This window comes from Esox lucius, chromosome 2 (genome assembly GCF_011004845.1).
Source record: "Esox lucius isolate fEsoLuc1 chromosome 2, fEsoLuc1.pri, whole genome shotgun sequence".
NCBI lineage: Eukaryota > Metazoa > Chordata > Actinopteri > Esociformes > Esocidae > Esox > Esox lucius.
The window spans coordinates 36,864,403-36,885,722 of record NC_047570.1 but is presented as its reverse complement, the minus strand read 5'-3'; the positions used below and the strand labels follow the sequence as shown (position 1 = coordinate 36,885,722).

Here is a 21,320-nt window from a genome sequence, read left to right as displayed (position 1 = left end):
AGATTTCAGACCCACTTTCTAGTTATTGCAGTATGACTGTTAAAAATGGCGAGGGGGCTAATACATCTTTTGGCTGTTTTTCGAAAGGGTTTTTAAAACTTAAACTGGTGGGGCAGAAAATACAACTGAGGGGGCTAAGCCCACTCTTGCCCCCTCGTGGCGCCGGGCCAGACATAACAACACATTCTGATATATAATAAAAGTTCTAAACCATTTAAAATATTGCTTTTATATATATATACTGCTATGTGTCTACATGATTGGATCTGTCTTCCAATTCCAGATTTGGACACTAGTTCTGTCATCAGCATCTTGTGAGCAACATTAAAAAAACACTTCCGGGTCACGAAAATTTAGATAATTTCAAAATAAAAGAGGCCAACGAATTACTTCTAAACCGATATAAATTGAATGTATTCATTGTTTAAGAAAATGTACCTCTCAAAACATTGACAACAATTCATATTTTATCATATTTAAGAGTAATTTCAATAAAAATTGGGTATTGAAACACGTTCCAATGTCAAAATTCAGAAAATGCGAATGACTGAATATGGAATACATGTTGCCTCATAGATAAAAAAAACTATTGAATGTTCCACAAAGAAAGCAGTGTAGGAAATGTTCAGGAGAGTGTGTAGAGTAAGACAAAACTGTCTAAGCATTGGGAATGGTGTGCTACATCTAACAACACAATCCTCTTTAGCTACCAATGCAAAACACTTTAATAGAGTGCACATGTACATATTTCCCTATACAGAAAAACCTATTCCTTTACACTCCAGTGAATGTGTTGCCGGAAATGTTCAGGAGACTGTATGGAGTGATAATGTGCTAAAACAATCAAGGGGCACTATGTATTTGCATTTGTTACTGGCATTTTAATCCGCCTATATGATTGGCCACAATGTAACTCAATGGATATTTTAGCTCTACGATGCTGTATATTATAATGTGTTGCAAGGGGAGGAGGTGGAAAGTACAGTGCTTCTGGAATTAGCTCAACAAGCCCATATATGACTAATGATCACCAGCAAATTGACAAGAACTACATCATTTGGACTCATCAACAAATTTTTTTAATCAGAAATGTTTACAACAATAGTTTACTCTATTTTCTATTTTTTTTTTTAAATATGTAGATATTCCTTTTTATTATCTATATCTTTACATAACAAACAATGGCAAAGTAGATTAATTAAATATTATTAATATCCCATTTTACCGCTGACTTTTATTTTAAAGGCAAAATCCGAAATCCGGAACTCTTATTGTTGCTACAAAATCTCTAATGTTGCCAGCATGACGCTACTCTCTGGGAGGTGTATCGGCGCACTGATCATTGGAGATGGAACAAAACTGAACGTTTTAGGTACAACAAATGAAAAAGAGTGCCACCGTGTGGTGATGGTCTTGAAAGAGGTGCCATGTAACACATACAGTAACCGCTAGAATAATTGGCACCCTAGAAAAATATAGGTTATCTTTTAACTGTGTGAAAATTGTTCAAAGAAACTAAATCGTCAAGAACTTCCAAATCATATGTGACAATTATTGGCACCCACAGAAAAAAATCTGTGGGTGCGTTCTTAAGAGGTCATCCATGACATCCTGTTTCACTGGGATAGATTATAAATGACACACAGGTTAAACTCCCTTAGTCATCCATCAACATATGAAAGGCCAGAGAACAAAAATAAAAATGAGATAAAAGGTTGTTGACCTTCACAAAACAGGCAATGCTATAATAAGAGAGTTCAAGTGAAGTCAATGGCAGATCCTTCTGGTAAATGCAGGGCCGCTCAAAGATTAATATAAAAGGAAAACAGAGCCTAAATGTTTTGCCTGGATATACCACACAGTTGTCCGGGGTCACTAGACAAAATAACCAAACATAACTTGTGTGAGGGAAAACAGTGAGACCAGCAAAGGCTCCTCCACTCACTGTACAACCCAAAACCCACATTATACATACCACAATCTAAAACCTCAACTTCATTAACACAAATAATTATCGTTAAAAATTAAGGGAACACTTAAATCACACATCAGGTCTCGATGAACGAAATATACTGACCTCCTATGTGGACATTTTAGGCTTCCTGCACCAAAGCTCAGGTCTTAGGAGGTTGAAGATCAGCATCTTTACTGTTAGATATGTAATTTGTTGAGAACATGTGGGCCAGTCAATGGCATTACTGCCTTTGTCATCCAGGAACTGCCTACCCACTCTGGCGACATGATGGCGGGCATTGTCCTGCAGCAGGAGGAATCCAGGGCCCCATGCACCAGCGTAAGGTTTGGCAATTCATCCTGTTACCTAACAGCAGTCAGGGTACCTGGTCGCCAGTACGTGCCTGTCTCCCGGGACAGGCTGCTGTGCTGGGCTCATACCACCCCATCCTCTGGTTATTGGCCACACGATCAGCTGCCTGGAGGGCAGGTACTGGTGGCCAACCTTGGCCAAGGACGTGAGGGTCTTTGTCTCCTCTTGCCCGGTGTGCGCCCAGAGTAAAGCGCCGAGACACCTTCCTACAGGGAAATGAATGCCTCTTCCGGTCTCACAACGGCCTTGGTCGCACCTGTCCATCAATTTTGTCATCAATCTTCCTCCCTCTGGGGGCCATACCGCGATCTTGGTGGTTGTGGACCGGTTATTGAAGGCTTGGCGCTTTCTACCTCTCCCCGGTACTCCCACGGCCCTACAGACTGCGGAGGCCCTTTGTACTCATGTCTTCTGGCACTATGGCATCCCGGAGGACATTGTTTCTGACACGGTAAGTCTCACCTCCGGGTTCCACCCTGAGCCAAGCGGGCAGGTGGAGTGCGTAAACCAGGAGGTGGGCAGGGTCCTGCGATCCTACTGCCAGGGCCGGCCGGGGGAGTGGTCCGCGTTCCTGCCCTGGGCAGAATATGCCCAGAATTCGCCGCGCCGCTCCTCCACTAACCTCACACCGTTTCATTGTGTGTTGGGGTTCCCCGGCAGTGGAACACTGGTTCCGGCACGCGGAGGAGACGTGGAATGCAGCCCGAGTACCACCCTGGCGACCAGGTCTGGCAGACCCGGAACCAGCCCCTCGGCCTGCCCTCCCGGAAACTGGGCCTGAAACGGACACGCTTCAACCGCCTGTCAACATGTGTGTTCGCCCTTCTTTCCACGTGGCCCTCCTCGGTCCTGAACCCTGACCTCCTGCGGGACTTCCACCAGCGCCGGGCCGGATCTGTCATGATTCCCTCCCCTGGGGCTCCCCCTGCTGGTTCGCCTGGGCTTCTGCCGGTCGCCGTCAACGGCCTTCTGAAAGCCACTGCCCCCCTTTCCTCTGAAACATCATTCATGTTGCCCCCATTTCCTGTGATTAGGTTAGGTACATGTTTGTCTGGTTTTTAGGGGGAGTTGTGGGTTATTGTTTGTTGCACCGTTCTGTTCGATGTGTGTTTTCTTATTTACTGAGTACCCTGTTATTAACCATCATTTACCATGGTTGCCTGTTTTGGGCACCCTCCTATGCTTGCTTGACCTTGAGTAAAACGGTCGCAAGCTACCTCCCTGCGTGTGACTCCTGCTTCCAGGCGACAGGGCGTGACAATGGCTGTTGCATTAAACACACAATAGGTAAGAGAAGATATTGTTGGTTGTTTCAGTTTCAACAGGAAATGTGAGCTGATAAGAGAAAAACTACCTCAAACGAATTAGTTTGTTCCCAACAAACCCCCCGGACAGGACTGTTTATTTCTAAATGATCTTTTAAACTTTACATGCACTTAATGTAACTTGGATGATTTTGTATGGATACAGCAGTAACACAGAGACCCAAAACAGAGAACATAATACAAGAAAATATCATGCAAACATAAAGTCATGAGACACTTGCATAGGACCATGACTCTAAATGGATGGTTTTGTAAGTTTAACCTTTTTCTCAGGCCCAGGTGTCATAAAGTGAAGAGAATTATAAATATAGTAAATATAATGCGACATGTTGATTTGTTATGGAATGAGGGATGAGTCACTACAGCAAAAAACACTGTTACTGCCCCACATCGCTGTGTATTTGATAATTTCACATAGCATATCTTGAAACGCATATTTTCTTTTCACCTTTAGAAAGACGCCATGGTTAATCTGAGTGGAAAGATTACAGAGAACGCCTTTTCCCCTGATAGGTAAGATTTCTAACTTGTAATATTCACCCTGGGACTGGTTTTGCCCGGTCTCTTGTGTTACGCCTTTTTGAAAAATCAAATTCCAACCTCACCTGCCAGCATCCTCCACCGAGGATGACCTCTGACCCTTCAAGACAAGAGGAACCATCCTCTAAGAGCACGAGTCACACGCCTGATGACGGAACAACATCTCCAGATTATGTTCAACCGGCTGGGTACCCAGATCAATCCCCAAAATATATTTGGGCTGAACCACAGGACGACACAGAAACACTAAAAGCATCCAATCGAGAAAGGCCTTCAACAGAATTGGCCCTTGGACCATACAACCCCATTCTATACGTGTCTCCAGGCCCGTACCATGTAGAGTACCCACATGAGTACCACTTCCTCCTGGATGAACCAGAGAAATGTCACTACATGGCTGTGATCACAACTATCCTCTACACTCCAGAACAACTTCTGGGTGTATGGAGAGACTTATACAAAACTGAGCCTGTCTGTAATCAAAACAGATCAACTACTAATGACAAGTTAGAGCGTTGAGACATCAACTGAACGCCGTCCTGCGTCTACCATTGAGGACAGTTTGGTAACATCCTCAAATTTTATAATTGGAATGAAAGTGGTGAACTGATAAACCTTTTTTTTACTGCCCGCTTGCATGCCATTGTGATGACATGTGTTTCTTTATTTAAGCAAAGATGTATGCGTGAATGTTCTTCTTTGACATTGTAACTGAAAATGTTGTTCTATTGTTGTTTTTTATTGACTTGTTGACTGTGCCAGTACATCAGAAGGGTAGACTGATATGTTTTGTGAAATGCTTTCCTTTATATCAGTACAGTGACTGACACAGATGGAAATTGGTAAATCCAGCCAAATATTATTTAGTGTAAAATAGTGAACAGTGTGAATTCCAGAAAATTTTAATTATGAGGGCAGGTGTCCTTAACATTTAATACACAAAAATATTGAAATGGAATTAGATGCATTTTGAACACTTTTTTCAGTGTAATGTCAGTGAAATATAAGGTATACAATAATAAAATATTTAAATTATTTCATTATTTTCTAGTCCCAGTTCAGAAAAAAATTATCTCATCAAAAAAAATGACTGTGTTTATTGTTATTATTGTAACTTGAAGTGTCCCTGAAATGACCTTTCACTCTGTTAGTTTGTTTCAGTTCTTCTTTAATTTAAAAGCCCCTTTACACAATTAGATCTCAATCAGGAAGTATGCATGTTTCTTACGTGGGAAATCAACAGCACAAAGCAAGTACTTAATATTGGTTCAATCAATTTTTCAGTATTTCATGATGTTAGTATGTATTACTTATAAATGTACTGAAAATGAATAAAATTTCATTTTTCTAAAGTACTGGGGTTCAAAATCTGGTCAAGTGCTCACCATTCTAACTAAATATTACTCACAGATTTGTGGCTAACAAATGGCCATCCTGTTAGTGTGAGGTCTTGAATGTGCCCTGTTTTCTTTCGTTGTTTTGAACGTAGCCTATCCATGTCCCCTTATTGTTTACACCTGTCTCTTGTTTACCTCCTATTTGAGTTCTGTGTTTGCTGTCAGTCATTGTGAGGTGTTGTTCATGTTTGCAACTCTACTGAGACGTCTTTTCCTGAGTGTCCCATTTTCTGACCCTAGTATTGAAATAGGTCTGTTTGGTATCCTGACCTTCACCTGTTACCGATCATTCACCTGCCCTTTGACCTTGCTACAGCCTGTTCATTTTACTCTGCTGTTTTTTCTCCCTAATAAAGGGGTTTTGCGCTCTGCGCTTGGGTCCATCCCTCCATCCAACTAGTCTGTGTGCAGTCATTACAGTTAGAGCTATTAATGTCAACAAGTCCTGCTATTTACATGATATATGTATTTGTAACGTACATTTAGACCAAACACAATGTCTTAGGAAAACACAGAACATCTTTAAAGACTACAGCCGGTCTGTTCACACTTCTGCATCAGGGCGCACAATCCCAGACTCACAGTTTTTATCCTCACATGAACATTCCAAATGCTCTGATGTCTTTCTATGGTGTATTCAATGTACATATAATATTTGTATGTACCATTCATAGGCATCTTACACTTTATATTTATTATATTCAATACTTCTGTCCATATTGTTCATATTCCCAATTCTACACTCATTACAATTGCTACTATTCACATTCTTATGGACACTCATCTAAAGGATTATTAGGAACACCTGTTCAATTTCTCATTAATGCAATTATCTATTCAACCAATCACATGGCAGTTGCTTCAATGCATTTAGGGGTGTGGTCCTGGTCAAGACAATCTCCTGAACTCCAAACTGAATGTCACAATGGGAAAGAAAGGTGATTTAAGCAATTTTTATGCATGGCAAGGTTGTTGGTGCCAGACGAGCAGGTCTGAGTATTTCACAATCTGCTCAGTTACTGGGATTTTCATACTCAACCATTTTCTAGGGTTTACAAAGAATGGTGTGAAAAGGGAAAAACATCCAGTATGCGGTAGTCCTGTGGGCGAAAATGCCTTGTTGATGCTAGAGGTCAGAGGAGAATGGGCCGACTGATTCAAGCTGATAGAAGAGCAACTTTGACTGAAATAACCACTCGTTACAACCAAAGTATGCAGCAAAGCATTTGTGAAGCCACAACACGCACAACCTTGAGGCGGATGGGCTACAACAGCAGAAGACCCCACCGGGTACCACTCATCTCCACTACAAATAGGAAAAAAAGAGGCTACAATTTGCACGAGCTCACCAAAATTGGACAGTTGAAGAGTGGAAGAATGTTCCCTGGTCTGATGAGTCTTGATTTCTGTTGAGACATTCAGATGGTAGAGTCTGAATTTGGCATAAACAGAATGAGAACATGGATCCATCATGCCTTGTTACCACTGTGCAGGCTGGTGGTGGTGGTGTAATGGTGTGGGGGATGTTTTCTTGGCACACTTTAGGCCCCTTAGTGCCAATTGGGCATCGTTTAAATGCCATGGCCTACCTGAGCATTGTTTCTGACCATGTCCATCCCTTTATGACCACCATGTACCCATCCTCTGATGGCTACTTCCAGCAGGATAATGCACCATGTCACAAAGCTCGAATCATTTCAAATTGGTTTCTTGAACATGACAATGAGTTCACTGTACTGAAATGGCCCCCACAGTCACCAGATCTCAACCCAATAGAGCATCTTTGGGATGTGGTGGAACGGGAGCTTCGTGCCCTGGATGTGCATCCCACAAATCTCCATCAACTGCAAGATGCTATCCTATCAATATGGGCCAACATTTCTAAAGAATGCTTTCAGCACCTTGTTGAATCAGTGCCACGTAGAATTAAGGCAGTTCTGAAGGCAAAAGGGGGTCAAACACATTATTTGTATGGTGTTCCTAATAATCCTTTAGGTGAGCGTATATTACTGACATACAGTATATATATATATATATATAATGTTTTGTAAATCACAATCGACATCCAGTATATAACTGATTTAAATTACAATGAAAGGGTACAAAGTGGCACAGCAATCTAAAGCACTCTTTCGTAGTGCCATGCTGTTAACCAAAGTCTCGGTTTAAGCGTTTCACTGTGATCCAGACTGAGATGAGGCTGGGAGCTCCAAACCCCTTAGCGGACGCTATCGTCAGCAGGGATTTGCCTGTCTCATCGAGCTTTAGTGACTCCCTTAGGTTGGATGACGGCTCTGATTGTTCCAATTTGTATTGAACATCAACAAAGAATACAACGAGTAGAATGTTCACTTAGTGTGCCCAGTTTAACCTCTTATATTGGCCTTTGACTTTTCCAATTGGAAAGCCTTATCACCTTGTGGCAGTAGAGATTTGGCACAAAGACTCAACAGTACACTGTGACCTCACCACCAACAGAATAAGCAGACAGCTGAACTGTTGTCATTATCAGCAGTGGAAGATCCCTCTATCTGCTACATGCCTGACCCTGAAGTGGCTTCTGAACATTTCTCCTTCATTTGTATATCTCAGACAAACACGGCCCTTTTAAATGCCTCAGGGTAAAAAATAGAGCTGTTTTGTAGTTCTTTATGTCGTGCTGAGCAATCTGGCATTGGCCAAAGTCAGAAAATCTCACTCAACAGCTGCCTGGCAGCATTTCTTGCAGTTGAAAAATATATGAACTTTCCAATTACGACAGTAATATACACAAAATTCACAATTTTCTTTTCAAAACATACACATTTTTGTAGAAGAGTTTTGTCTTAACTAAAAAGCCCACCTAAAACAACAACACCAAAGACAACAGCTACACAAACTTTTGTGGTAACAAAAAGTGGAATTAGGCAGGAAAGGGTGTACACACCACATTCCCCAGAATGTTTCCGGGTTGCAGGTGAAACGGAAAGAAAGAGAATTCCACAACCAGTTGACATCCTGCGGTAACTCCTCCTCTACATTTACCCTCTTGTTTGAACTGAGGAGAAGAGAACCTGCCAATATATTTTTTGTTTTATACTTGTCAAGACCGTGAACCTGGGACAACTCTCATTGGTGGTTTCTGAAATGATTGCTATGTGAGACAGAGACAACAGAAACTAAGCAGTAGTTCCAAATAGGACATTTGATTTACAGTGGTGAAAAGCCAGGACCGTGACGCTATCATTGACTGATCAGTTTGAGAGAGTGTCAGGCATCTGTATGTACTCTGAAATAAATACTTTTCAATAAAAAGAACTGTGTATAAAGAATGGCTTTCATTACTTTTTATATACTAATACAAACTTTTTCCTGTGTGTTTCTTGAGTGTAATTAAAGCATAAATGTGTGCAAGTTGGAAGGCAACTGGGGGCTTTGGTGAAAAGTAGAGATACAGCATGATGATCGGATGATATCGGGCGTGCAATGGGAAAATAATAAAACAAAATGTCAACAAAACTGTACATTTCAAGAGAATATGTTTTATCCCTGTATTTGAATATATTTGACGGATTTCATACATGGGCTTAGTTCATGTCTTCCTAAATGATAGCTCCATCCTCTGTTTGATCAGAAGTGTTGGGTGTTTATGGGCAACCATTCTGTTTAGACTGCATCCGTGAACACACAATCCACCAGTTACCTAGAAACAAGGTCCCTGGGCACAAACGTGTCACAAACGGTCCTTAATCAGCCTTGTCATATATTTCCTATGGCAGGGGTTCCCGGAGGGCACCCCCTTTTTCACATTTAAAATTTCTTTCTTTCAGTTGTGTGGAATAATGGTATGAACGTACAATTTGTTATAAGTTAAATGTGTTTAGATAACAAACAGAACATCCGTTTGTGTTCGTTCACAGGAAGTCACGTTCACAGGAATGTCACCTTACACTGTTGAATTCTGGGTAGCTATGACACTGTAGAAATTAGTGTGTATTGCCATTTCCTAACTGAGATCGAGTTGAACACCAAAGAGCACCAAAGAGGCAACACTTTCAAACAATTGAATTCTCTCTTCTTTGGATCGATGAGTACGTTCTTAACAAAAGAGACCACTATACGTGAATGCTAATATCCCACAGTTGTTTTATGTGTAGTGTTTTACAGAAAGTGATATAAAACAAAGTTGTCAAATTCCTTGACTCCTTGAATTTAGAAGCCTGTTGTTCATCATAAAACTTTCTGTTGTTTAAATCAGAATGAACAATCATGAAAGGAAAAAGTAAGGAATGACAACATTGAAATGGACCACAATTTATTCTCATCAAGTTGCATGTTTCCATTTAAAAAGGTGCATTGGACTGATATTGAAAATGGTTGGAGCCAAACTGTTCAATCGCTTCCTTTCCCCTCATGTAAAATTGCGTGTGTGTGTGTGTTCATGAGAGAGACACACACACAGACACACACTAAGAAAGAGGCTGTATGCACATTTGCCAAGCAAAACACTAAACACTCCCATTGCCAGACTGCACTGAGGGACATGGTACAGTTGTAGAAATTATACATGACCATACCACACACCTGAACAAACCTGTGGAGACTTGTTGCTGAATCATTAACTCACCAGGGAAGGTAGAACTGTGTGTGTGTGTGTGTGTGTGTGTGTGTGTGTGAGAGAGAGAGAGAGAGAGTGAGAGAGAGAGAGAGAGAGAGAAAGATAGATAGACAGACAGACAGAGTGACAGAGTGACAGATGTTTTGTTTTCACTTCTGGTTTTAACGGACCGTTACTGAATTCATATCAAACCGAAAATGGCCATAAAGACAAGCCGGAAGCCATAAATGCAGGTACGTAATAATATCTAAGACAAACATGCCTGGGGGTAAAGGGGCAAGGCTAGGGGGGGTTGTTTTATAAAGCAAGGAAAGAACACACAATTCTGTCTCTTGTATGCTTGAGTTTTCTTTACTTGCTACATTGTTGCTTTGACCTGAAATAGAAAAAGTTAAGGTCCTTATACTTTAAAGAAATTAAAGTAAATTTGTATTCCTCTCTAAGTGTAGCTTTTGACAACATCAGTGGTTACAGGAAGAGGACGGAATCTGTTGCAGGTAGTCATAACAGCTGTATTTGCAGGGAACACTGTTGCCTTCTGTGAGGATTGTTCTGGATCTGACAATGACATGAATAACTGTGTAGGATAATGTAAAGGCATTCTGTTAAACAAGGATGCGTAAGCCACAGGCAAATAACACATTTAATGGGAATAAAGTGTTCTACCGCTCAACAGGATCAGTTATACAGACAAGAGCCTAACAAACCTGTTGTCACATCTAGCCTTATCTACAAAAGCCTGCAATAGTGGCACTATTTTATGCGATCTAGTAGCAAGTAGCAAATTAGGAACTTCCCTTCATGTGTAAGACCCACCTATTCACCATCCTGACCACACAAATATTCTGACTACATAACTCATAGTTATTTGCAGATACTGTAGATGTGGCTATTTTAACGTGTTGTTGCACATGCGTGAAGGAACTCAGAGGGCCATGTGTATCCTGTTGATATGACAAGCATAAGTTGAAACTTGAAAGTAAAACTACGTAAGCCTGCGCACTTCTGACCCAACATACAGCTTTGTTGTCTTACCGAGTAACGGCATTAGAAAGATTCATGTTTCTGCGTTATACAGTTATGGTTAATTTTCACAATCCGCTAACCACGGTTTTGGGATCATTCACACAATGGTAGCTTGGTCTCTTGAGGACATGGAGAAACAACGGGGAAATGATCAACGCACACCACATTCCTTCAGGTCAGCATTTTGTTTAATGTTTCACACCTTAGCACATGTTCTAATCATGTGATTTGAATGCGATGTTTATCAAATAACAACTTGGAACCTCACCCTAACACTATAAACCACACTTCCCCTGCCCCACTCACACCAAGTCTGCCTTTTCAAGAAGTGACTTGATAGCGATTTTATTACGAAGGATTATAATATGACTTTCTTCTTTGGTTATCTCCTAGAGTTCTTGAGATGAATGCACAAACTTTAAGTTGTTCTAGGTAATAGCTTCCAACTGAATGAATTAAAATGTAGATTGCATCTCATCCTCAACAACTCGTCCAAACTCAGACTACTGCAACTCCTGGCCCTTACTTACGTGTTTATCTATTTGACGAGGGACAATATACATCAAAACACACAGAAAAATCTTTATGATTCAGAGAAAATTTCAATTGATACAGTACATGACAAAACCAAAATTAAAAACAATAGTACACATGGCAATAAGTCTATCATTTGTTTAACCACGGTTTAATTTCTTCAGCGTAAAAGCACTGACATTAGCATAATATTTTCTGGAAATGGTTGTATTGGCCAACACATCTGACAGAAAATGCAGTCCAGGCAAAATAAATTCTACTTGCTGGAACTACTGTGGTTATTCACAGTTCCCCATTCATTAGCATTCATTCTACAGTTTGCAAAACAGTCATTTCAATACTTGTGTTATTACACAGAGTTGCTCAAAGTTGTATTCACCCCACTTGCACCTTTCTACATTTTTCTGTTTTACAACTTTCCAGTGAATCACGGAGTGATGACAACACAGGAAGTAAACATCTGTAACACGGGCATGTGACCTTCAACCTCACCCAAAAGCATGATGGGGATCTGCTGCAACCCATTTACCCAACACGCCCTACAAGGCAACCCTAATGCTCAGCTCCTCAGTACCCAACAATGGTGAGCCACAAAACCGAAACAATTATTTTAAAAAGTCATGTGTCATGATGTTTTAATAAACACACAAATCGATACACAAACAATAAAATATGAAAATGGGGAATGGGACATGATGTCTTACATTTCGTGAACTAACGGCGGTCGTAAGGGAACGCGGGGTAGACACTGGTCTTCACGCCGTGACCTGGCAGGATGCGAGTGGGTGGAGCCTGAATCACCAAGCACGGGGAGGGTGGAGAAAAGTATGTGATGGTTCCCAGTGTCGAAGGCAGCAGGTAGATCCAAGAGGAGAACAGGTCAAGTTGGGGCGGTGTGAAGAAGGCTTTTGTGACCCAGAGGAGAGAGGTCTGGTTTGAGTGACCCATATATAAGCCTGATTAGTTTGGGCTGAGGAGGTCATTCAGGGAGCGATACCAGGTGAGTTGATCAAACAGAGCACGCTAAAATGTTTCGGAGAGGAAAGGCAGAAGGGATTCCGTTCTATAATTTTTCATGTCATTGGGGTCAAGTGTTGGTTTCTTAGGGCGGGGAACATCTCTGACCAACTTGAAGTCAAATAGGACACAACCATCATCATCATCATCTCATCATCATCTTCTTCTGCTTATCCGGGGCCGGGTCGCGGGGGCAGCAGTCTAAGCAGGGATGCCCAGACTTCCCTCTCCCCAGACACTTCCTCCAGCTCTTCCGGGGGGACACCGAGGCGTTCCCAGGCCAACTGGGAGACATAGTCCCTCCAGCGTGTCCTAGGTCTTCCCCGGGGTCTCCTCCCGGTAGGACGGGACCGGAACACCTTCCCAGGAAGGCGTTCCGGAGGCATCCGAAACAGATGCCCAAGCCACCTCAGCTGACCCCTCTCGATGTGGAGGAGCAGCGGCTCTACTCTGAGCTCCTCCCGGGTGACCGAGCTTCTCACCCTATCTCTAAGGGATCGCCCAGCCACCCTGCGGAGAAAGCCCATTTTGGCCGCCTGTATCTGGGATCTTGTCCTTTCGGTCATGACCCAAAGCTCATGACCATAGGTGAGAGTAGGAACGTAGATTGACCAGTAAATCGAGAGCTTCGCCTTGCGGCTCAGCTCTTTCTTCACCACGACAGACCGATACATCGACCGCATTACTGCAGAAGCTGCACCGATCCGTCTGTCAATCTCCCGTTCCATCCTTCCCTCACTCGTGAACAGGACCCCTAGATACTTAAACTCCTCCACTTGAGGCAGGCACTCTCCACCAACCTGAAGTGGGCAAGCCACCCTTTTCCGACTGAGGACCATGGCCTCGGATTTGGAGGTACTGATTTTCATCCCCACCGCTTCACACTCGGCTGCAAACCGTCCAAGTGCATGCTGAAGTTCCTGGCTTGAAGGGGCCAACACGACAACATCATCCGCAAAGAGCAGAGACGAAATCGTGTGGTCCCCAAACCTGACACCCTCCGGCCCCTGGCTGCGCCTAGAAATTCTGTCCATAAAAATTACGAACAGAACCGGTGACAAAGGGCAGCCCTGCCGGAGTCCAACATGCACAGGGAACAAGTCTGACTTACTGCCGGCAATGCGGACCAAGCTCCTGCCTCGGTCGTACAGGGACCTGACAGCCCTTAGCAAGGGACCCAGGACCCCATATTCCCGAAGCACCCTCCACAGGATGCCGCGAGGGACACAATCGAATGCCTTCTCCAAATCCACAAAACACATGTGGATTGGTTGGGCAAACTCCCATGAACCCTCCATCACCCTGTAGAGGGTATAGAGCTGGTCCAGTGTTCCACGGCCTGGATGAAAACCACACTGTTCCTCCTGAATCCGAGGTTCTACTATCGGCCGTATTCTCCTCTCCAGAACCCTGGCATAGACTTTCCCGGGGAGGCTGAGAAGTGTGATCCCCCTATAGTTGGAACACAACCTCCGGTCCCCCTTCTTAAAAAGAGGGACCACCACCCCGGTCTGCCATCCCAGAGGCACTGTCCCCGACTGCCACGCGATGTTGCACAGGCGTGTCAGCCAAGACAGCCCCACAACATCCAGAGACTTGAGGTACTCAGGGCGGATCTCATCCACCCCCGGTGCCTTGCCACCGAGGAGTTTCTTAACCACCTCTGTGACTTCAGCCCGGGTGATGGACGAGTCCACCTCTGAGCCCTCATCCTCTGCTTCCTCAATGGAAGACGTGACGGCGGGATTGAGGAGATCCTCGAAGTACTCCTTCCACCGCCAGACGACATCCCCAGTTGAGGTCAACAGCTGCCCACCTCTACTGTAAACAGCGTTGGTAGGGAACTGTTTCCCTCTCCTGAGGCGCTGGATGGTTTGCCAGAATCTCTTCGAGGCCAGCCGATAGTCCTTCTCCATGGCCTCACCGAACTCCCCACAGGCCCAAGTTTTTACCTCCACAACCACCCGGGCTGCAGTCCACTTGGCCTGTCGGTACCCGTCAGCTGCCTCAGGAGTCCCACAAGCCAACCAGGCCTGATAGGACTCCTTCTTCAGCTTGACAGCATCCCTTACTTCCGGTGTCCACCACCAGGTTCGGGGATTGCTGCCTCGACAGGCACCGGAGACCTTACGGCCACAGTTCCGAGCGGCCGCTTCGACAATGGCGGTGGAGAACATGGTCCACTCGGACTCAATATCTCCAGCCTCCCTCGGGATCCAGTTGAAGCTCTGCCGGAGGTGGGAATTAAAGATCTCTCTGACAGGAGACTCGGCCAGACGTTCCCAGCAGACCCTTACAGTACGCTTGGGTCTGCCGAGTCTGTCCAGCTTCCTCCCCCACCATCGGATCCAACTCACCACCAGGAGGTGATCAGTTGACAGCTCTGCCCCTCTCTTCACCCGAGTGTCCAAGACATACGGCCGCAGGTCAGATGAAACAACAACAAAGTCGATCATCGACCTGCGGCCTAGGGTGTCCTGGTGCCACGTGCACTGATGGACACCCTTATGCTTGAACATGGTGTTCGTTATGGACAAACTGTGACTAGCACAGAAGTCCAATAACTGAACACCGCTCGGGTTCAGATCAGGGCTCTATCGGGGCAACGACAGTGACACCTGGAGGGGCGTGATTGGGAGGAACGTGGGGGTTCACGTGGGCGTTGAAGTCCCCCAGTAGAACGATGGAGTCCCCAGTCAGAGCACTTTCCAGCACTCCTCCCAGAGACTCCAAGAAGGTCGGGTACTCTGCAATGCCGTTCGGCCCGTAGGCACAAACAACAGTGAGAGACCTATCCTCGACCCGTAGGCGCAGGGAAACGACCCTCTCGTTCACCGGGGTAAACTCCATCACATGGCGGCAGAGCTGGGGAGCTATAAGCAAACCCACACCAGCCCGCCGCTTCTCACCATGGGCAACTCCAGAGTGGTGAAGAGTCCATCCTCTCTCAAGAAGTGTGGTTCCAGAGCCCAAGTCGTGCGTGGAGGTGATCCCGACTATCTCTAGTCAGAACCTCTCAACCTCACGCACGATCTCAGGCTCCTTCCCCGCCAGCAAGGTGACGTTCCACGTCCCTAGAGCTAGTTTCCGTGTCCAGGGATCGGGTTGTCTAGGCCCCCACCTTCGACTGCCGCCCGATCCTCTCTGCACTGGCCCCTTATGGTCCCTCCTGTGGGTGGTGAGCCCACGGGAGGGCGGCCCCATGTCGCTCGTTCGGGCTGGACACAACCAGTGGTCAGAAATGTGCTGAAGACAAGGGTAGAGAATGGGAGGATTTAATTTGGATGCTGAACATTTATTGATGTTCAACAGTTATTATAAATAAATTAAATAAGTCCAGTTAGATGGATCACTGACCAGTGGACACAATATGCAGAGTGAATGTTGATGTCTTCAACTTTCTTTTCAAAGTGGTCGACAAAGTAAGGGAACATGGAGAGGGAGGAGGGAAGGAGGAGGTGAACAATCTCCTGGGGTCAGAGGAGAAAGCTTGACATTCTTAATGGTAGTAAATGGCTTGAGCGGCAAATACAGGAGATGGAAAGGTGAGCAGGAGTGAGTGAAAAGCTGTAATGAGGAACCTATCTTTTCCTCCATGAATTTTGGACTCCACTCCACCTCTGTGACCTCTCAGTGAGTCAAGAGGCAGACAGATGCAACGGGGGCAGCAGGAGTCATAGGATGTGGAAAGGGAGAATAGGGTGGAGGCGGCAATATCCCTTTTAGGAGGAGTGATAGAACAGAGGAAGTGAGTGTAGTGGGAGTGAGAGAATCAGCATTGCCACTATCTGGGTTTATGACACGGTAGTGATCAGAGACCTAGAGAGGGGTGCAGGAGGATTAGTTGACCGAAGGCAATTAGTAAGAAGAAGGTCAAGTGCATTGCGTGAGAAGGGACTAGGGTGGGGTATGGTCTACAGACGAAAGGAGTGGAAAGAAGTGAAGGTTATGTCTTTTATGGACAAGTGATGTTGACAGGATGAAACTGAAAAAAAGGACAGGTGAGCAATGATGAAGACAGAAAGCACTTTGGAGAAATAAGTTGCTCAGTGCCATCAACACAATGACCAGACTATGGAAAAACAACATAGTGAGATGAAGAGAGCACAGCTGGAGCAGCAGGGTTTTCAGGGGTAATCCATGTCTCCGTCATTGCCAAGGATCTGGTGGGTTGCAGAGGTTGAGGCCTTGTTGACCGCAGATCTAGAATTCCGGCAGCTGCCTGAGATGTTCCTTATGGGATTACAAGTTTTAAGGGTTTCAGCCACAGGATTTGAAGTATCTGTAAAAACTACAGGGAAACAAGAGAGCAGACATAGAAAAATATATTTTGCAGAGCTAAAAGCAGACACGCCGACAGGAATGACACAGGCCAAAAAAAGTATTAAAAAAAAACAAAAACAGGTCATAAACGTTTTTATTGTTTAATGTTTTAATTCATAACTAGGCCACATTCACATCCCTTTGTTTTCAACACAGGTAATTAATTATGTCACATCTTTTCAATACATCATCAACTAAGTCCCAGTCAGCCATTACTTAACTGCTACACATCTATAGACATTCTCTTTTGGTGGCAATGTTTTTGCCACCAAGTGTTACACACTTTTATTGGTTACATTTCAACATTTTTAAGCTGAACTATATAGAATGCATTCAGTAAAGAAAAAAAAATCTGCATTTTGCCATTACTCATCTGAATACTAACATTGACTGACTGCCTAACATTGACTGACTGCCTTCAGAACACAGAACAACTAGGAATAACTTTCGTTGTTTTCCGCGACAGACTTAATTCTGCAGGACAACCTTGCAGAACTGTCTTCCCTGTCTGTTAGAGAAACAGTGTTAAGGTATTTACTATGGTTTTATTTTTTTCTCAACTTTCTGTTTCAGCAGTACTGAGGACAGCCAGCAGGAGCCAGAGACGACCCAGACCAAAAAAAGATCATGGTGTCGTAAGAGCTGGATTACTCTGTTTCTGTTCCTGGTTGTGATGGTTCTTGTGTGCTTGTTGGAATACTTCAAAGACATTATTTTAATTTGGAAGATTGACCCAGTTCCAACACCACACATGTCCGTCGAGACGCAGGAAAAATTCCTGGTGGAATACCCACAAAAGTATCACTTCATTTTAGACCTGCCAGAGAGATGTCGGGAGGAGAACCCGTTCCTGGTTCTGATGGTGCCTGTGGCGCCCTTTAACAGGCAGGCACGTGACGCCATCCGCAGTACCTGGGGCAGTGAGAAGCAGGTCCTGGGCAAAGAGGTGCGTCTGTTCTTCCTTCTGGGACTGCCAAAAGGAGAGGGGGCAGAGAACCTCCAGGAGAAGGTGTTGGAGGAGAGCATAGAGCACCGAGATCTGCTACAGAGCGACTTCATAGACTGCTACAAAAACCTGACCATCAAGACAATGGTGATGATGGAGTGGCTGAGCTCTCGATGCCCCAACGCCTCCTACGCCATGAAGATCGACTCAGACATGTTCCTCAACGTGAACACCTTGGTCAGCATGCTTCTTACTTCTGCAGAGAAGCAGAATTACATGACTGGACAAGTGGCAGTTGGTGCCGCAGTTCTAAGAGACCCTAACTCCAAATGGTACCTTCCCTGGGAGGCTTTTCCTGAATCCGTATATCCACCCTACGCTCTGGGCCTGGGCTACGTCTTTACGTTGGACCTCCCCGGGAAGCTTGTGGAGGCGTCCAGGCATGTTAAAGCCGTCTACATAGAGGATGTGTATCTGGGTCTGTGTATGAGACACCTGGGCATCCGTCCTAAAGATCCACCCAGTTGGAAACTTTTTCAGGGGTACACAAGCTATCCGAGTCGCTGTCATTACAACTATGTTATTACGACCATCCTCTGGAATTCTCAACAGCTGCTAGATGTATGGAAAGAATTCAAAAGACCAGGGGCTGCCTGTTGAAGCACCTTCGATGGATAATCATGTTTGGGAAGGGCTAATCCATGTTTGGGAGGGGGAAACCTCTGACATCTTGAATCACCCCTCCACACCCCAGTTCGATGTTGAACCAAATGTGATATTTGATCCAAAAGTGTTAAGCGTATATTTGAGGCTGTTAGTCTATATAAATATACGGTGCAAAGGTTTTGGTGCAATCAGAACCTTTGAGAGCTCTTTATTTTTTACTCTAAATGTTTGCTGTAATTTAGTTCTAAAGTATATTATCCTATTATCGTACAATGGATGCTAGCAATTTAGAATGCTAGCATCAATTGCACCCTTTAACCTTACCATTTCACACAACACAAACGTGTGTGCTGGAATGCCATTACTGGTGACGTGTTAATTATTAATTCAGTTACCTTTTTTTATATCGTTTTTGTTAATAGAGAATGAAACGTCATTTATAGATGGAGACAATTTTTTTATTGTTGCTGGCCCACAACATCAAGGTTGTACAAAGGTCAATCTCAGTCTCGGGACTTCAATCAAAAGAGAAAAACTAGGACTATGAAAGATGTTGAAATCTTTCACACAATAAAAAAATGAAATACTCAGTAACATGTTTTATGTTTCAGAAAGGATGGTGTGGTTACAAAAGTTGTTAGCTCCCTTTTGAATTTGAGCCCACAATGTGACTCATTGTTTGTTGTTGTTTATTCTTTGCAATCACTTTCTCTCAATTTCAGGAAGGGAGCCAGTACTTCTTGAGTTGACTGTAGTTTTTTTGGTCACGGTCAGTATTCTTTTGGGGGGCTTTTGGGGTGTCCCCTACATAGGGTCTGTTGGGTCTTTTGGGGTGTCCTCTATGTTGGTGTCACATCCTGGCTGTGCCCCTAGCCATCTCTGTGCTGGGCTCGGGGCATAGCCCTTTTTTTGTTTTCCCCAATTGGAGGCAGGTGTTGGTTATTGCCTCCAATTGGGGACCCTATTTAAGTTCAGTTTGTTGGCCAGGTTGGTGTGGTTTATTTTGGTTATCCTGTTTTCAGTTAAGCCCATGTCACTGGTTGCTGGTTTTTTGTTTTGTTGGAATCCTTTTTTGCTTCATTAAACATGGATTATCCTTGTGATCTTCAGTCTGCGCCTGTGTCCTTCTCCCACTACAGCCGTGACAGTTGGGTCTGTTGGGACTTTTGTGGTGTCCACTACATTGGGTCTGTTGGGACTTTTGTGGTGTCCACTACATTGGGTCTGTTGGGACTTTTGGGGTGTCCACTATGTTGGGTCTGTTGGGGCTTTTGGGGTGTCCTCTATGTTGGGTCTGTTGGGGCTTCTCGGGTATCCTCTATGTTGGGCCTGTTTAGGGCTTTTGTGGTGTCCTCTATGTTGGGTCTGTTGGGGCTCCTCGGGTGTCCTCTATGTTGGGTCTCTTGGGGCTTTTGTGGTGTCCAATATGTTGGGCCTGTTTTGGGCTTTTGTGGTGTCCTCTATGTTGGATTTCAGTATGTCACGTTTGGTTTATTTTGAGTAAGTAAATCATCAGCTAAATCAGAGCTAAGATTGAGGAACAATTGATGTCTAATGTCTCTATAGCAGCAGATTAGTATCACCAAGAAGTGGGCTGACCTCTGACCAGGTTGTCAATGTTTGGCAGTGATCCCTTTACATCAGCAGAGGACTGAGACAATTTGGAACGGTACTTCACAGAACAGCGGCCTGACATGTCTATTCTCTTTGACGAGGCAGTGAACTACAACGGCCCACCTTTCAAAAATGCCTTGATGTGCCTAATAAATACAACAACAGGATTTGCCTGAAAACATGGTGTTCATGTTTTTATTGATCGATACCAGAATAAAGGTTTGATTTACTTACTCAAAATATACCAAATGTAACAGACTGAAATGAAGTTCTGGAAGTGTTCACAGAAATATTGTAAATGTAATTTCAACATAATCTTGGTGAAAGAAGTGATACATTTCAGATGACCAATGTGGATATTTTCTATGCCTAGAATTGACTACAGCTTATGGTCTGTAATTGCATGGGGTGTAAGTATCTCCAATTTAACCCAGTCATTATCTAATATTTGCAAGTAAAGCCTATTATTAAGTTGAGCTGCAGTATTTCACTGAACTGACAATATGTATATCAGCAGATTACGTGACACGTGTGTTTTCTGTAATTAAGTGTAAATGTTTACTGAACTGCATTTCTCAACTAAAACAACACTTGCCAGTGGGGCATAGAACATCATTTTATTTCAGTATTATGATTTTGGGACGTAAAATGTATTTGGTGTTGTTCATATTTCAAGGTAATTAGCAAAATGTCCTGCGGTGTGACTGTAACATTGATCAAATGTAAATATTAATCAAATAAAGCAGATATGATTGGAGCAGCTAATAAATGCTTTGGCATTATTTTGTATGTATTTACTTGATTAACTTATGTTTTCAAAATGATAAAAAATTACTCAAATTATATTTACAGTACTTTAGTTTTGAAACACAAATGGTGTCCTGCAGTGTGACATAGGATATTAGATTTTTGTACTGGCAGTTACATGGACACCCATAGGGGTCTTTTAATCAAGCCCCCTACCAGGGAATTCCCCAGATGTTTGGATGATCTAAGGAGGGAAAAAGCT

The 21,320-nt window shown here is 43.8% G+C and overlaps 1 protein-coding gene across 5 annotated transcripts; it reads left to right on the top strand.

Moving 5' to 3' along the window:
• Positions 1–10,264: 10,264 nt before the first annotated feature.
• Positions 10,265–19,628, top strand: LOC105029590 (beta-1,3-galactosyltransferase 5). Of its 5 annotated transcripts, XM_010903032.4 has the most exons (5): positions 10,265–10,418; positions 10,635–10,682; positions 11,323–11,386; positions 12,169–12,328; positions 17,659–19,628. In XM_010903032.4, exons 4-5 carry the CDS (start codon positions 12,246–12,248, stop codon positions 18,689–18,691), a joined length of 1,116 nt encoding a protein of 371 aa, XP_010901334.2. In that variant the 5' UTR covers positions 10,265–10,418; positions 10,635–10,682; positions 11,323–11,386; positions 12,169–12,245; the 3' UTR covers positions 18,692–19,628. The 5 variants fall into 5 exon arrangements, with proteins under 5 accessions (XP_010901334.2, XP_010901332.2, XP_010901335.2 ...); XM_010903030.4 differs by lacking the exon at positions 10,635–10,682; XM_010903033.4 differs by lacking the exons at positions 10,635–10,682; positions 11,323–11,386.
• The last annotated feature ends 1,692 nt before the right edge of the window (positions 19,629–21,320 follow it).

Bases quoted from the DNA above. Each gene is read 5' to 3' on its own strand.
- LOC105029590 (XM_010903033.4), top strand. From the start codon at position 12,246: ATGATGGGGATCTGCTGCAACCCATTTACCCAACACGCCCTACAAGGC. The intron at 12,329-17,658 runs GTGAGCCACAAA...TTTCTGTTTCAG, and splicing joins CTCCTCAGTACCCAACAATG to CAGTACTGAGGACAGCCAGC.